This window comes from Lepus europaeus, chromosome 11, assembly GCF_033115175.1.
Source record: "Lepus europaeus isolate LE1 chromosome 11, mLepTim1.pri, whole genome shotgun sequence".
NCBI classification, from domain to species: domain Eukaryota; kingdom Metazoa; phylum Chordata; class Mammalia; order Lagomorpha; family Leporidae; genus Lepus; species Lepus europaeus.
In genome coordinates, this window is record NC_084837.1 from 9,244,841 (window position 1) to 9,260,646 (window position 15,806).

Consider the following 15,806-nt stretch of genomic DNA (forward strand, 5'->3'; position numbering starts at 1 on the left):
ATCGATATCGAAAGCAGAACGGCATACCTCTGCCCTATGAGGGCCCTTGCGGCAACGGCGACAAGGCTCTATGCCTGAAGGCTGTGCCGTGGAATACCCATGGCTGAGATTGGGGCAATCGCGTTTTCTGTGACCCGGTTGATGACATTGGAAGCAAAGTCCTGAAGATATGGGGGGTCGGGTCGATTTAGATTTTGGACTGTTTTCTTTGACTTTTGCCAGCATCGCAGCTAGGCCCGCATTAGTAAGTGGCCCACCGGTATCTCTGCAGTATTTTAACCAGGAGTCCAGAGATTTATGTCTATATTGTCGAAGAATGTTTTTGCACTCTTTATTAGCCTGCTCAAAAATAATTTGTTTGACCAGTGGCTGAACGTCAACCTCGGAAGGGAAAATACGCGACGCAGCCTCAAGTATGCGAGCGACAAAATCAGCGAAGGGTTCGGCCGTGCCCTGAACGATCTTGGTGAGGTGGCTAGCTGAGTCACTTGGATTGGACGCCTGCCTCCACGCACGTTGGGCACAGTTGGAAATTTGCCTGTATACTTGTCTAGGGAATTGGGTCTGGTCAGCCTGATAAGGTCCACGCCCTAAAAGCATATCAGCATTCCACGTAGGGTGGCCGTCCTCAGCATTTTCATCTGCCTGGTCATGACAGCACTCTGTATTCATAGATTGCCACAAAAGAAAGCCGCCTGGACTTAAACAGGCCCGAGCCAATTGGGTCCAGTCGCTAGGTGTTAAAATGGACTGGCCGACTGATTCAAGGAGTGACAATGTGAATGGGGCTGTGGGTCCATAGTCATGGACCGCAGCCTTAAGTTGTTTTAATACTGTCATGTCCAATGGTTCGTGCCGGGCCTCTCGCGTGCCCAAAGCCAAAACAGGGTAAGCCTGAGCGGGGGCAGCGGGAGCGCCAGTTCGCAACTGTTTCCAGGCTTGTTGATGAAACTGTCTGCCTGAAAAAGGTGGCACATTTGGGACGTTTAATGGCCATGGCGGCACGGGTGTTAGATGGGGCTGAGGCACGCCTACATGACCGCCAGTAGGAGGCGCTGCGTCTTTAATCTGATGGGCGGGCACGACATCGATAGGAGGAGCCGTAGGCACTAGAGGGCGTAAACAGGCATCTTTTAACTTTTGCCGCAGCTGCGCATACGTAGGAGGCGGGGATTTAGGATCGCCGTCCCCTTCCCCCTCAGACTCAGAGGAGGCGGAGCCACATTCGGAGCCTGAGGCCAGTGAGGAAGTCTGGCATCCCGTGTCCTTAAATTGTATGAGGTCCCGGGCGCCGTCCGAGCTCTGAGAACGAACTTCCTCGAGAGCCTCGCGAACCGCCGTAAGAGTCGGGCGGTCCGCTCCCACCGACCTCTCCTCTTGGAGGCACGCCCGCAGTAGTTCCCATAAGGGGAGAACAACGGGGTCGATATCGGGTTCCTGGGGATCGTTAACTGTGCGCCGGAGATCCTTTCCTAATTTCTCCCAAGACTCAAGAGTTATTTGGCCCTCGTGGGTGAGCCACGGCGCAAAGAAATCAACACTTCCAAGGAACCTGACAAGTGTGGTCTTAGAAACCTTAATCCCTTTGCTACGCAATAATGCTTTTAACGGATTAAGCAACATTGAATGGCTAGATGAATTTCCCATTTTCAGTTTAAAGCGGGAAGACACGTCCGCTATCTTATTTTCAGTTTAAAGCGGGGGAACAAGTCTGCTATTCTTTCAGTTTAAAGCGGGGAAACACGTCCGCTATTCTTTCAGTTTAAAGCGGGGAAACACGTCCGCTATCTTAGGGTGCGTCCACCCTCCAACCACGAGATATACCTCACTCGCGGGGCCCAGACGGTAAGACTGACCTCGCTTACCTTCTACTTACCGGGCAACGTAGAGGAAGCTCCCCGTACGGGCCACCAGCTGCTCGGCGCCGTCCTCGTCCAGCAAGAGACAGAGACCGAACACTTTGCACGGGGTTCCTTTATTGCTCGGCAAGCAGGAGATCCAGCTTCGATCTCTTCTGGGCAGGAACTTCCCTTACACCCGCGTAGCAAGGGTTTATATGCACAATACACGTCACAAATCAGGTGATAGGCTAGAAGCGCGGGGATAGGACAATCTCGTGGCAAGGCGGGAAGGAGCGAGCTAGAGCGGGAAATCTAAGGCGGGAAGGAGCGAGCAAGAGCGGGAACTCCCTGAGATGAGGAAGAACCCGGAAGCAGGGAGTCGGCGCCATCTTAGGGGCACGGTTCCTCCGGTCTGGTTCCCTACATTTGATCCCCTGTATTTAAGATGTGTTTCCCTTCAGGCTTCTATTAAAATTTTATCTTTGATTTTTCTGCAGTTTACATGAGTATGTGAAAAGAATAGATATATTTCTCTCTCTCTCTCTCTCTCTCCCTCCCTCCCTCCCTCCCTCCCTCCCTCCCTCCCTCCCTCCCTCTCTCTCTCCACCTCCCCCCCTTTTTTTCTTTCCCTCCCTCCCTCCTTTGTTTCTTTTTCCTTTTTTACATTTGTCCTGTCTGGTGTTCTCTGAGCTTCTTATATCTCTGGTTTTTGTGTGTGACATTAATTTAGGGAAATTCTCAGTTGTTACCGCTTTAAATACAGTTGGTCTGTAGCTTAGAATGGTTTGACTTCAAAAGTTTTTGAGTTTGTGATAGTCCAAAAGTAAAACTCATTCAGAAGAAACCATACTTTGAATTTTTTTTTTTTTTTAAATTTTTGACAGGCAGATTTAGAGAGAGACAGAGAGAAAGGTCTTCCTTTTTCCATTGGTTCACCCCCCAAGTGGCTGCTACGGTTGGTACACTGCGGCCGGTGTGCTGCACCGATCTGAAGCCAGGAGTCAGGTGCTTCCTCCCGGTCTCCCATGCAAGAGCAGGGCCCAAGGACCTGGGCCATTTTCCACTGCCTTCCCGGGCCACAGCAGAGAGCTGGACTGGAAGAAGAGCAACCGAGACAGAATCCGGCGCCCCGACCAGGACTAGAACCCCAGGTGCCGGTGCTGCAGGTGGAGGATTAGCCTAGTGAGCCACGGCGCTGGCCATATACTTTGAATTTTGGTCTTTATTGTTATGCTGGGCAGTGACACTGAACCACAGCTGCCAGTGATCCATGTTGTCACCTGGGTAAACAGCTCATGCTCCACAGTATACAGGCATTTTCAGCTATAGTATTTCTAACTTAAAATGGTTTTATAACGGTATAATCCAATTGTAGGTGGGAAACATCTGTATTTTGTCTCTCCTTTCTCTGTTTTTCTCCTGATGTTTCCATTACTCTTACTTTACATCTGTTTAGTTATTTTGCAGTTCTTAGATAGTCAGTTCACTTTAGTCTTTTTTCTCTTTGATTTTCAGTTTAGGATGTTTCTATGGATATATTCTCAAGCTCAGAGATTCTTTCCGTAGTTTTTATCCTACTAATGAACCCATCAGAAATTTATTTATTTGTTACAATGATTTTGCTCTTTCACATTTTTTCTTCCTTAGAATTTCTATGTCTCTGATTATGTTTACTGCTCTGCTCTTATACATTCTCTTTTTTTCCCCATTAGAGCCCTCAGCACATTCATTGTAGTTGTTTTCTACTGCTGGTCTGCTAATTCCAGCGTTCCTGTGCTGTGTGACTCTGATTCTGGTGCTTGCTGTGTTTCTTCAGACTCTGTTTTCTTCCCTTTTCGTGTGCCATCTGATCTTTTGTTGGAAGTCAGGCACAATGTATTTGGGAAAGGGAACCTGTGGTAAGCAGACGCTCTGTGACGTGGTGGTTGGGTTGAGGATGCTGAGGAAGCATTCTGTGAACCTGTGACTAGAGATCAGTGCTTTGATGACCCTGGGCTCCTGGAGGGTGAACTTGCCAGTCGCTTCTCAGTCAGCCTCACCACCCCAGCAGGTGGGGCATGCTGGCTTGTGTATGTCCCTTCTGCTGCAGCAGTGGAGCTCTGATGAAGTCCCTTAGAAATTAAGCTCTGGTGCAATGATTTCTGTTGATGGCTCAACTCTTGTTAAGAAGAGAATGCTTTGGCCATTTACCCTGGTCCTTGCTGAAGCCCCAGGGGGATTTTCTGTCATCTTCACTGTGAGAACCTCTTAGAAGTTCTAGAGATAAAACTCAAAAAAGAGTGGGTGTGTCCTCCCAGACGGATTCTTCCCTGGAGTTTGTAACTTTCAGATTTGTCCATACTGAGCCTCCAGTAGTTAAACCAACTATAGTTCAGGTTTTTGATGCTTTCTTACAAAACACTAAACCTGCTGTTAATGTGCAGTCCATCAGTTGCACTCCTTAATTTTAACTCAGTGGAGCTGAGTGTTTAAAACCAGCATATGGATGGTTACAGCAGCATTATTCATAATTGTGAAAACTTAAGAATCAATCTGACGTACTTCATTAGATGAGTGAATAAATAGACTGGTGCATTCAGACAATGGAATATTCTTGAGCACTAAAAAGAGATGAGCTCTGAAGCCATGAAAAAACATGGAGGAACTGTATATTCCTATTACTAAGTGAAAGTAATGAATCTGCTAAGGCTACTGATTATCTGATTCCAACTAGAGGACATTTTGGAAAAGACAAAACTACAGTACAGTAAAAAGATCAGTAGTTGCTGGGGGTGGAGTGAGGAGGATGGTGGTAAGGGGGATGAATAGGCAGAGAACAGAGGTTTTATTTATTTTTAGATTTATTTATTTATTTGAAAAGTAGAGTTTACAGAGAGAGGAAAGGGAGAGAGATTGTCCACCCACGGGTTCATTCCCCAGATGGCCGCAATGGCTGGAGGTGCACCGGTCTGAAGCTGGAAGTGGGTGCGAGGGCCCATAGACTTAGGCCATGTTTTGCTGCTTCCCCTAGGCACGTTTTCAGGGAACTGGATCAGAAGTGGAGCAACTGGGACTTGAACTAGCGCCCATATGCCAAGTGTCAGAATGTCAAGAATTGTCAGAATTGCAGAAATTTAGAATTGAAAGCAGCAGCTTTAACCGTTATGCCACAATGCTAGCCCTGTGAACAGAGGATTTTTAAGGCAGAATTTACATGATGCTGAAATAGTGGATGCATGTCATTATACATTTGTCTAAACCCTCAGAATGTGTGCAATACCAAGAGCGAACCCTGTTGTAAACCACAGACTTTGGTTGAAATGATGTATCAGTGCAAAGTTTGTAGTAAAGGTACCACTCTTTGTGGGATATTGATAATTCGGCAGCCTAGGCATGTGTGGGGACAGAAGTCTATGGAAAAATCTGTTACTTCCTTTTAACTTTTCTCTTCTCCTACAGATAATATAATAAAAAGTTTTCAATTAAAAAACAGACTAAACACTAGAAAGAAAAAGTTTTAGATTAGAAAGCTTGAAAGTGCTATGTTTATATAACTTTAATTTCTAAATTTTGATGCCATCATTGAAGCCTAAGTGTATTTTTGTGCAAATTGTCTAGTTGAAAAAGCTCTTCCTGATCCTGCTCTAACTGGAGCAGATTGGAGGAATAGCAAGGAAACTGCTGTAGTTAGAAACTAAATCCTTACTTCCACAACCCCTTCCTTTATCTTCAGCTTCTTCTGAGTGTTAACTTCGAAAAAATATTTTTGAATTAATGGTTTTGGAAAGGACAGCAGGACCATACTCTTTATTGATAATGAACTATTTTTTTTAAAGATTTATTTTATTTATTTGTAAGAGTTACAGAGAGAGGTTGATACAGAGAGAGACAGAGATCTTCCATCTGCTGGTTCACTCCTCAGATGGCTGCAATAGCTGGAGCTGTGCCGATCCAGAGCCAGGAGCCAGGAGCTTCTTCCAGGTCTCCCACATGGGTTTAGGGGCCCAAGGACTTGGACCATCTTCTCCTGCTTTCTCAGGCCATAGCAGAGAGCTGGATCGGAAGAGGAGCAGCCAGGACTCGAACCGGCGCCCAAATAGGATGCGAGCGCTTCTGGCCAGGGCTTTAACCTGCTGTGCCACAGCGCCGGCCCCAATAATGAACTATTTTATAAAAATAATTTTTTAATTATGCTTAATGCATTTTCTGAGATGTTGCCTGTTTCAGTTTAATACTGTCTGGTTAATATTTTACTCATTTTGAATGTGTTACGTAGAGCAAGAGTTAATCTTGATTGTCATTTTTTCCCTCTACTTCAGTGCTAGAAGAATAAACATTTTCTAAATGACTTCATCTCCTTTCTCTCTGTCTCTCTCTTTCACTGTCTAACTCTGCCTGTCAAAAAAAAAATTATTAAAAAAAAAAAAGGCCAGCACCTTGGCTTACTTGGCTAATCCTCCGCCTGTGGTGCCGGCACCCCGGGATTTAGTCCCAGTTGGGGTGCCAGATTCTGTCCTGGTTGCTCCTCTTCCAGTCCAGCTCTCTGCTGTGGCCCGGGAAGGCAGTGGAGGATGGCCCAAGTGCTTGGGCCCTGCAACTGCATGGGAGACCAGGAGGAAGCACCTGGCTCCTGGCTTCAGATCAGTGCGGTGCGCCGGCTACAGCATGCCGGCTGTAGCAGCCATTTGGGGGGTGGACCAACGGAAAAGGAAGACCTTTCTCTCTGTCTCTCTCTCTCATTGTCTAACTCTGCCTGTCCAAAAAAAATAATTAAATAATTTAAATGACTTCACCTGTGCTAAATTTTTATTTTTTTTTTAGTTTTAAGATTTATTTATTTAAAAGGTAGAATTACAGAAAGAGAGAGAGAGAGGCAGAGTGTGTTTCCTGCCTTGGTTCATTCCCAAAGGACTGCAGTGGCCAGAGCTGGACCAGGCCGAAACCAGGAGCTGCTTCTGGGTTTCTCACGTGGGTGCAAGGGCCCAAGCACTTGGGTCATCTTCTGCTGCTTTCTAAGGCACATTAGCAAGTAGCTGGATCAGAAGAGGAGCAGCTGGGACACCAACCAGCACCTATATAGGATGCCAGTGCCGGTGGCAGCTTTACCACTACACCATAGTACTGGCTCCTGTGCTACATTTTAATGTAGCAAATACATCTAGGTACATCTCAAGACATAAATGATTCAGATTTCTAAATCTTAACATAGCATATTTTAATTATGGTATATTCTGATGATAAATATGGTTTCCACATTCTGAAAATCAGAATTGCAACTGATAATAAAAATGGAGAACTTAATGGCAATGATTCATAAGTAAACTCCATGCATAAATGAGAAATTTCATAAAAGTATTTGTAAGCTATGTTTTGTATCTGTAAGGATTTTTTACTTAGATAAAGGTAAGTAGTTTAGAGGAAAGAAATCCCAAATGACAATAAATATAAGAAAAAGATAGTCTAATTTAAAAAATGGGATTTTTATTTATATCTATCATACTAGCAAAGATTAAAAAAAATTTATATAAGAATATTACAAAGTTATTTGTAATATTCTTTGTAATGCTACAACCCTATAGTTGTAGCATTTGACTTAGGTTCATATCCACAAGATGTGGTTGAATGAGTAAATCAAACAAAAATAAAAGAATATTGATGAAGTCTTACTTGTAAAACATAAAAATTCCTTGTGAGTATGTCCATATATATTATAGGATTATATGATCATGCACAAAAATATGGAATGAAAGATGCTGTTTTTCTGCAAAAGTATGTTAGGAATTTGTATAGGTGCAAGGGAAAGTAGTATGACAAGTAAAAAAAATTATATTCTATATATGTATTTATATAATAAGGGCTTTTTCAAAAGATTAAATAATATAAGGTTTATTTTTTATAAAGATTTATTTATTTTATTTGAAAGAGTGACAGAGGGGGAAGGAGAGAGAGATAAATTCCATCTGCTTGTTTGCTCCTCAAATGGCTGCTGAGACTGGGCCAGACTGAAGCCAGGAGCCTGAAATTCTGTCCTGGTCTCCCCTCTTGGTGACAGAAGTACAACTACTTGAGCTTTCTCCACTTCCCTTCCAAGGTACATTAGCAGGGAGATAGATCAAAGTGGAGCAGGCACATAGTAGAATTTGTGAGCTGGAAAGTAGCTGGTATCTAAGGAACACAGGCACCCCACATATATTTCCACACATCCATTCTAGTGTGGCTTAGTGGGTATAAGGGAGGAATAAGGTCAGATAGAGAGTAAGTTTAAATCATTTATTTTGTGTGCTCAGTGAGTTTGAATGTTACTTTCGGTGCAGTGAAGAACTTCAAGCTCCCACATAGACAATTTGATTTGCATTTCAGAATATCTCTCTGGCAGTTACTTGGCAAGTATTCTACAGGATGTTACAAGTTAAACAGGAAATCCATCACGTTCAGTGTAGAAATAATTCAATTGATATATTACGTAATTTAGTGTGGGTGGTAGTAGTATAGATAGTAGATACTTTTTTTTTTTTTTAAAGATTTATTTATTTGTTTGAAAGAGTTAGAGAAGGAGAGATAAAGAGAGGTCTTTTATCTGCTGGTTACTCCCCTGATGGCCACAATAGCCAGAACTAGGCCAGGCTGAAGACAGGAGCCAGGAGCTTTCTTCCATGTCTCCCGCATTGGTAACGGGTCCAAGCAGTTGAGCCATCCTCTGCTGCTTTCCAAGGGCCCCAACAGGGAGCTGGATCAGAAGTGGAGCAGCCAGGACATGAACTGGCACCCATATGGGATGCCAGCTTCGCAGGCAGTGGTCTTACCTATTATGCAATAACACCATCCCTAAAAAGAATTTGAGGATATTGGGGAATTTGCTAATCCTAGACTGAATTTCAGTGTATGCAGTAGAGAGTTTGGGAGGGAGAAGGATGTACTTAGTTGTTTAGAGCTTAAAGTCTGTATGATGCTGGATTACTTGAGGTACGATTTAGCGTTTTTAATGGTAAATTTAAGATGGATAATAAGAGACCTGTATTTCTATTCTGGTTCTTCACCTTTTGTAGTAGAAGGAAGGCCCATGTGGAGTATGAGGTTTGGAATCTTTTCCATCTTTGCAGTCTGAGATTTGTACTTTTAATAAAAATGTACTGGTTTTTCTTTTTGATTGCCTAGGTCACTTTTACAAAGAGAAAGTTTGGACTGATGAAGAAAGCCTATGAACTTAGTGTGCTCTGTGACTGTGAGATAGCACTCATCATTTTCAACAGCTCCAACAAACTGTTTCAGTATGCCAGCACTGATATGGACAAGGTTCTCCTCAAGTACACAGAATACAACGAGCCTCACGAAAGCAGAACCAACTCGGATATTGTTGAGGTAACACATATGTCTAGTAATGTGTGAATTGGGGATAATAATTCAGTCTTCCATTTTAGAACATTAACTGTCAGATTGCTTTCTTTGTAATTAAAGATGTATTTTATTATTTGAAAGGCAGAATGATAGGGAGAGGCAGAGATAGAGAAAGATCTTCCACCTGTTGGTTCACTGTCCAAATGGCTGTGAACGCTGAGGCTGGGTCAGGCTGAAGCAGGGAGCCAGGAACTCTATCTAGGTCTTCTGAGTGGGTGCAGGGGCCTGAATACTTGGGCCATCTTCTGCTTTCTCAGGCACGTTAGTAGGGAGCTGGATTGGAAGTGGGGTGCTGGTGTTGCAGACTGTGCCTTAACCCACTGTGCCATAATGCTGGCCCTGTTAGTTTGCTGTTTACTACAGAATATAAATTGGTTTATATATGTATCTCTTTTCTCAGTCATTTCCTAGAAGGGTCTAATACTGCTCTGTGATGACCCACTTGTCTTATAAATATATCCTATTTATTCAAACAATAAACTTTTACCATGTACACTATGGTAGTCTAACTAATGTAGTCTCTCATTTCCTCTGATTACTTGTTTTGTGTGAATTTTAAAATTAACATTGTAAGACACTGTATCACTTTTGGACTGTATGAAGTTATAGTGTTACTATTAAGACAGTCATTTCATAATGACAATGACAATTCAGAACTTTAAACACAGTGAAAGGGAAGAAATCACATATGGATTGCTGTTGTAGTAACCGTGCTTTAATTTGTGGAGAGGGAGAAATCCTCATTTTCTTAAATCCGCTGCCCATTTAGTTCTGCCAGCCTTATTAAGTTAAAAGTATTTTTATGGAGTGATTCATTGAGAATCATGTTTTAAAAGGGAAAGCTTCAAAAAGGAAAATCAATGCAATTTATCCCCTTTTTCTGCCTCAAAATCATATAAAAGATAACTTTTCCATGCATTATATTTCTAATGGCATTTTAAATTAACTTCATAGTTGCCTTTGTCTTATTTATATTTGGAGGTTTTTGTTTCATTTTTATTCAAAAGGGTTTTCTTTCCTTACTTGAAGCATACATACTTGGCTTCGTTTTGTAGTATTAGAAGAATGTTCATTGGATTAGGCGCTTCCTTGGTGAAGCCCTGTGCAGATGATGCAGGACTAACAAACTTACCAAGAGTAGGTGAAGTCCAACTCTAGAATTCATGTCTGGTAATTGAAATGAAGATAGAAAAAGATGCTCTACTAATTTTATTGTAAAGATATCTAATTTATTAGCATCTGTGGGTTGTTACAGTTCTGAAAATGTGTTTAACATTTCCCCATATTCTTTACCTTAGCTACTCTTTTTTGGACAATGATTGTTTTAATTTGTTACTGGAAAAAAATTGTGCAATTTATATTTTAAAAGAAAACCGGTTACTTTTTAGCCATTAATAAATTGTTTCAAACGAGAAGTGAAAAGACAGCATAATTATAGCTAAAACTCTGCAGCTTGAATTACCCACTATTTTATTAAAGGAGTCGCAGCCATGAACCTAGCCTGAAATGGGTGTGAAGCTTTTGATTTTGTTTTTGTGGAACACTTTCACTAACCTGCATAATTCCATCTTTAACCAAACCCCTTTGTTGTCTCTGCTTATGTCAGTTGTAAATTATTTTATCATATGAGAGACCTTCACAAAGTTAATGGAAAATGCACATTATCTTTAATTTTTTTTCTTTGTTAAGCAGAAAGAGGCAGACAGCTATGTCTTGCTGATTCCGTCCCCAGAAGCTCCCCACTGGGAGGTAGGAACACTCTCCAGGTTTCCCCAGGGTTGACAGGGAGCCAGTTATTTTGAAGCATCACTCTTGCCTCCCAGGTTGCACAGAAGCAGGAAACTGGAAAAGTGAGTGGAGCCTGCCCTTAGACCCAGGCATTCTGATGTGGGATGTGGCCATCTTAACTGTTAGGTCAAACACCTGTCCCCATATTATCATTTTTTATTTTTGAAAGTCAGAGACGGAGAGACAGAGATCTTCATCTGTTGATTCACTCTCCAGATGGCTGTAACAGCCAGTCTGAAGCCACAGGAGCCTCGATGTGGATGGCAGGGTCATCTTTTACTGCTTTTCCCAGGCAGGGAGCTGAATCAGAAATGGAGCAGCCAAGAAAGGAACTGGCACCCATATCCACATGGGATGCTGGCATCAGATGGCGGCATTACCCACTGTACCACACACCAGCCTCCCCCTATCCCCCACATTATCTTTTAATTCTATTTTCCCATGGACTTTTTGAAATATCTCTGCATTAGCATTTGTGGTATATCTTATCACTTATTTGTAACAGGAACCATTTAGTGCTCTTTCCCTGTTATGTATTATTAATGCATTTTGTATTATAGTTTTGTAAATGGAGGATCATTTGAGCAGGCTTTTTAGGAGACTTCATAACTGGATTTCCTTGAAATGGAGGGTGTGCATGCTGTGTTTAAATGGCTTCTGTATGTCCTATCAAAAGCTACACTTTCAAAGGAGTTGAACAAAAATTAGACTTGACTTTGATAATGTCAACAAATATATATTCTAGCTAGTTTAATTGTAGAAGGCAATCCTTCTCCTTAACCCTAATGACTCTGCTCTTTCATTACAGCAGTTGTTACTCTTGGCCCATGGAAGTTGAGGGTACTTCGCACAGCATAAAGTTTTTACTTTAGAGAATGTGAAGAATGTAGTCTGATTTAATCCTCACAGAATTTTCAAACTACCTCAGTCTTCATCTCTATTGCGGTCATCAGTTAAAGTGTAAGAGAGTAAATCTCAAAACATTTTATAGTAGTCTCCTTTATTATGGTCTGCTTTGATATGAAGGAAAACTTATGGTTGATTACCAAGTGAGATTTTGCTGTTTTCTTTTTATTTGTATTTTTTAGACATATGCTAATATGAATCATACCAGTAGTATTTTAAATGAAGTTCAGAATTACATAATTACAGTGGGTAGAAGATATATTGGATTATAAAGGATTAATTTGTGGTGATAGTGTAAGTTAAATGAGTTTATTCATGTTTCTTACATATTGAAGGCTTACTTAGTTATCCTTTGTTCTAGACAGTGGTTATTAAACTTGTGAGGTAGGTTTTCTTTCACATATGAAGATGACACAGTTTTATCCCTACTATTAGTGCATACATATACCTGAATTCTTTCTGTTGGTTGTGGTAATGACTTATGCTGATTCATGCACAAGAATTATTGTGGAGCAGACTAAGTTTATAGGATAATCATAATGACAAATACTGAAGTAGAGATTCCTATGGGCCAGGCATTTTCTAAGTGCTTTACAAGTATTTAATTTAAATTTATTTTAAAGATATCATTACAAGTAATTTATCCTTTTTCATATTGTTTCCTTTTAATCAGAAACTTTTTGATGCCCATTTATTAATTTGACACAGATATTTGAGAAATTTCTGTGTGTCCTGGGCTCTGCAACATGATATTACTTAGCAAATTTCGTATTCAATTCACAAGAATATTTTTTCTAGTTTTGTAAATTGTTGAGATACACTTTTTTTTTTTAAAGATTTATTTATTTATTTGAAAGGCAGAGTTAGAGAGACGCAGAGGCAGAGAGAACGAGAGAGGTTTTTCATCCTCCCCAGATGGCTGCAGTGACTGGAGCTGAGCCGATCCGAAGCCAGGAGCCAGGAGCTTCTTCTGGGTCTCACACAAGGGTGCAGGGGCCCAAGGACTTGGGCCACCTTCTACTGCTTTCCTAGGCCAGAACAGAGAGCTGGATCAGAAGTGGAGCAGCTAGGTCTCCAACTGGCGCCCATATGGGATGCCAGCACTGTAGGTGGTGGCTTTACCTGCTATGCCTCAGTGCTGGCCCCTGATAAGATATATTTTTATCAACTGAGTTTTGTCTCTCTCTCTCCATATATATAAATATAAACACACACACACACACACACACACACCCCACCCCCAGCAAACTGATGAACAGATTCTGGACTTTAGCCATCTCACATAACTGACTGCATTAGGAGTTAACAGAGGCTAAACAGCTATCTGTGATCTAAGAATTTTATTTATTTTTATTTTATTTGAGAGAGCCAGCATGTACTCCTTTCCCCTGTTAAATCTCCAAATGCTCAGAATAGCCAGGGCTTGTCCAGGCCGAAGCTGGGAGTTGAGAACTTCAGTCCAGGTCTCCCAAGTGGGTAGCAGGGATCCAGTTATTTCAGCAATTGCCTATTGCTTCCCAGGGTTCGTATTAGCAGGAAGCTGGGACATGGAACAGAGCCATGACTTGAAACCCAGGCACTTTAATATGGATGCAGGTATCCCAAGTGACATTCTAACCTCTGTGCCAGATGCCCATCCCTGAAGTGGAGCTTCCTGTAGTTGTATTTCTGTTCTGTTCTGTTGTATCCTACAGGCAAGCCCCCTTTTGGGATATACTTGAAAAAAGGATGGTGCACTGGGCTGCTCACCACTGCTGTGTTGTTTGCAGCATAGTGGTGCACATATGTTATGTGTAGAGTTAGATCTAGTATATTTTCTGGGAGCACTGTATAATTTAATATATGTTGTTGGTGTTTGAATCTTCGTAGTTATAAATAGAGGTAGACGTGGTACTTGTACTTTCCTACATTTTAACTCTGTGTAGCCACAGCTGTAGGAAACCCATCTACAGAGTATTGTTCTGTGTATTTAATTTTGTTATCTTGTTTAAAACCAGTACCTTAAAATTTCCATTTAAAATTTTAATCAATTTTCAAAATTTTAATTAGAGTTGATAAAATTTTAAAAATTATTTCTATATAGCTTTCTTTTTTGAATTTACATTTATATATTTTAGATTGCATTTAGGTATTTAAATTAATAAATATGCCTCCTACACTAGGATAAGCTGTGTAAGAGGCTTCATAACTGAGTTGAAGATTAATAGTACTTCTATGTTTAAAAATGGTATCTTATTGAAAATGCTTACATATTACTATGAGTTTTACTACTTTATTTCCTGTATTTAATTAAATGGTATTCCACAAAGAATATAATGAAAGACATAATGTTCTGTCTTCATGTTATTGATTGATACAATAATAGGCAGCAGACTTCTTTTATAAGAATATTAGATATGTCCCAGAAACTAGAGATGAAAATCACCAGTATAAGCAGTCATCATTATTCAGACACATGCATGTCTATATAAATTGGATTTATACTAAATAAAAGTTACGCAGCAAAGTAAAAATCATGGTAAAATCATGAGGTAAGGATTTTAGCAGCTAGTGCATATGAAGCGCCTGAGATACTTTGTATCTCCAATTTTTCCTTCTTATTATTGCAGGTATTCTGTGGGTAGTATTTTAAAATAGCTGTGACTTGGTGGCATTGGAGAACATCCAGTCAATGGCTAATATGGTGATTGACCCACTGTACTGTTGATTAAGGACGTAAAGACATGGGGAAGGCCATTCATTTGTCCAGTTCATACCTTGTGAACTGTTCCCAAATACAATTGTTTTTTCACCACAGGAATACTACAGTGCTTTCGAACAAAAATTCTTTTTTTTTTTTTTAAACAGGCAGAGTTAGACAGTGAGAGAGAGAGAGACAGAGAGAAAGGTCTTCCTTCCAATGGCTTACCCCCAAAATGGCCGCTACGGCTGGCGCTCTGTGCTGATCCAAAGCCAGGAGCCAGGTGCTTCCTCCTGGTCTCCGAGGCGGGTGCAGGGCCCAAGCACTTGGGCCATCCTCCACTGCCTTCCCAGGCTACAGCAGAGAGCTGGACTGGAAGAGGAGCAAGCCGGGACAGAATCCGGCACCCCAACTGGGACTAGAACCCAGGGTGCCGGCACCGCAGGTGGAGGATTAGCCTAGTGAGCCGCGGTGCTGGCCTCAAACAAAAATTCTACTTGCCTTATCTTATTTGGTAAGCTTTCTCATAAACTAAAAATTGGGACTCATGTTAAATGATTTGCCCAGAGTCATGTAGTCATTTTGAGTGGTAGAAGTGGGGTTAGAACCTGTGTCTCTGATACACTCTTTCTTTGCTCACCAGTTTACTGAGTCCACTGGAGCTCTGTAACATTTCAGTATAAACAGATAAGTTTTTACACATACACCAGTAATGAGTAACATAGCAACCATAAGTAAATTCCTCAATAGGAACAGAAAATTAGTGCGGATAATTGTAGTAAGATTAATAGATAACATTTTTAAGCACTAAATGCGGTCTTGACTCTTCATCACTTTATTTGTATTATTGAATCCGTTTTTTATTCCCATTTCAGTTGAGAAGTTGAGGCACAGTGATAAATGAAGCAAGATGATAATTTGGGTTCTGAAGGAAGAGAAAAATCTGCCTTTTAGATGTTCCTGGCAGTCTTTCCAATTACAAAGGAACTGGAAATAATATATGAAAGAAAGGAAGACAGGAAGTCAATAAGGTGCATCTGTTAGAAAATAAAAACAGATGTGGTAACAGGGATCATAACAGGAGCACATTATTTAAAACAGTGGTTCTCAAAATGTGGTACCATATCCAGCAACATCAGTATTCCCTGAGAACATTTTAGAACTAAGCTTTGAAGCAGCCTCTTCAGACCTTCTGAATCAGAAACTTTTGAGAGGAA

At 41.2% G+C, this 15,806-nt stretch overlaps 1 protein-coding gene across 5 annotated transcripts in view; it reads left to right on the forward strand.

Moving 5' to 3' along the window:
• The window catches only part of MEF2A (myocyte enhancer factor 2A), a 152,410-nt gene that overhangs the window by 73,785 nt on the left and 62,819 nt on the right, over positions 1-15,806 (forward strand). For all 5 annotated transcript variants that reach the window (XM_062204955.1, XM_062204952.1, XM_062204951.1 and 2 more), the window contains exon 3: positions 8,976-9,179. In XM_062204955.1, the coding sequence (XP_062060939.1) occupies positions 8,976-9,179 (204 nt within the window). The remainder of the gene's footprint in view (positions 1-8,975; positions 9,180-15,806) is intronic.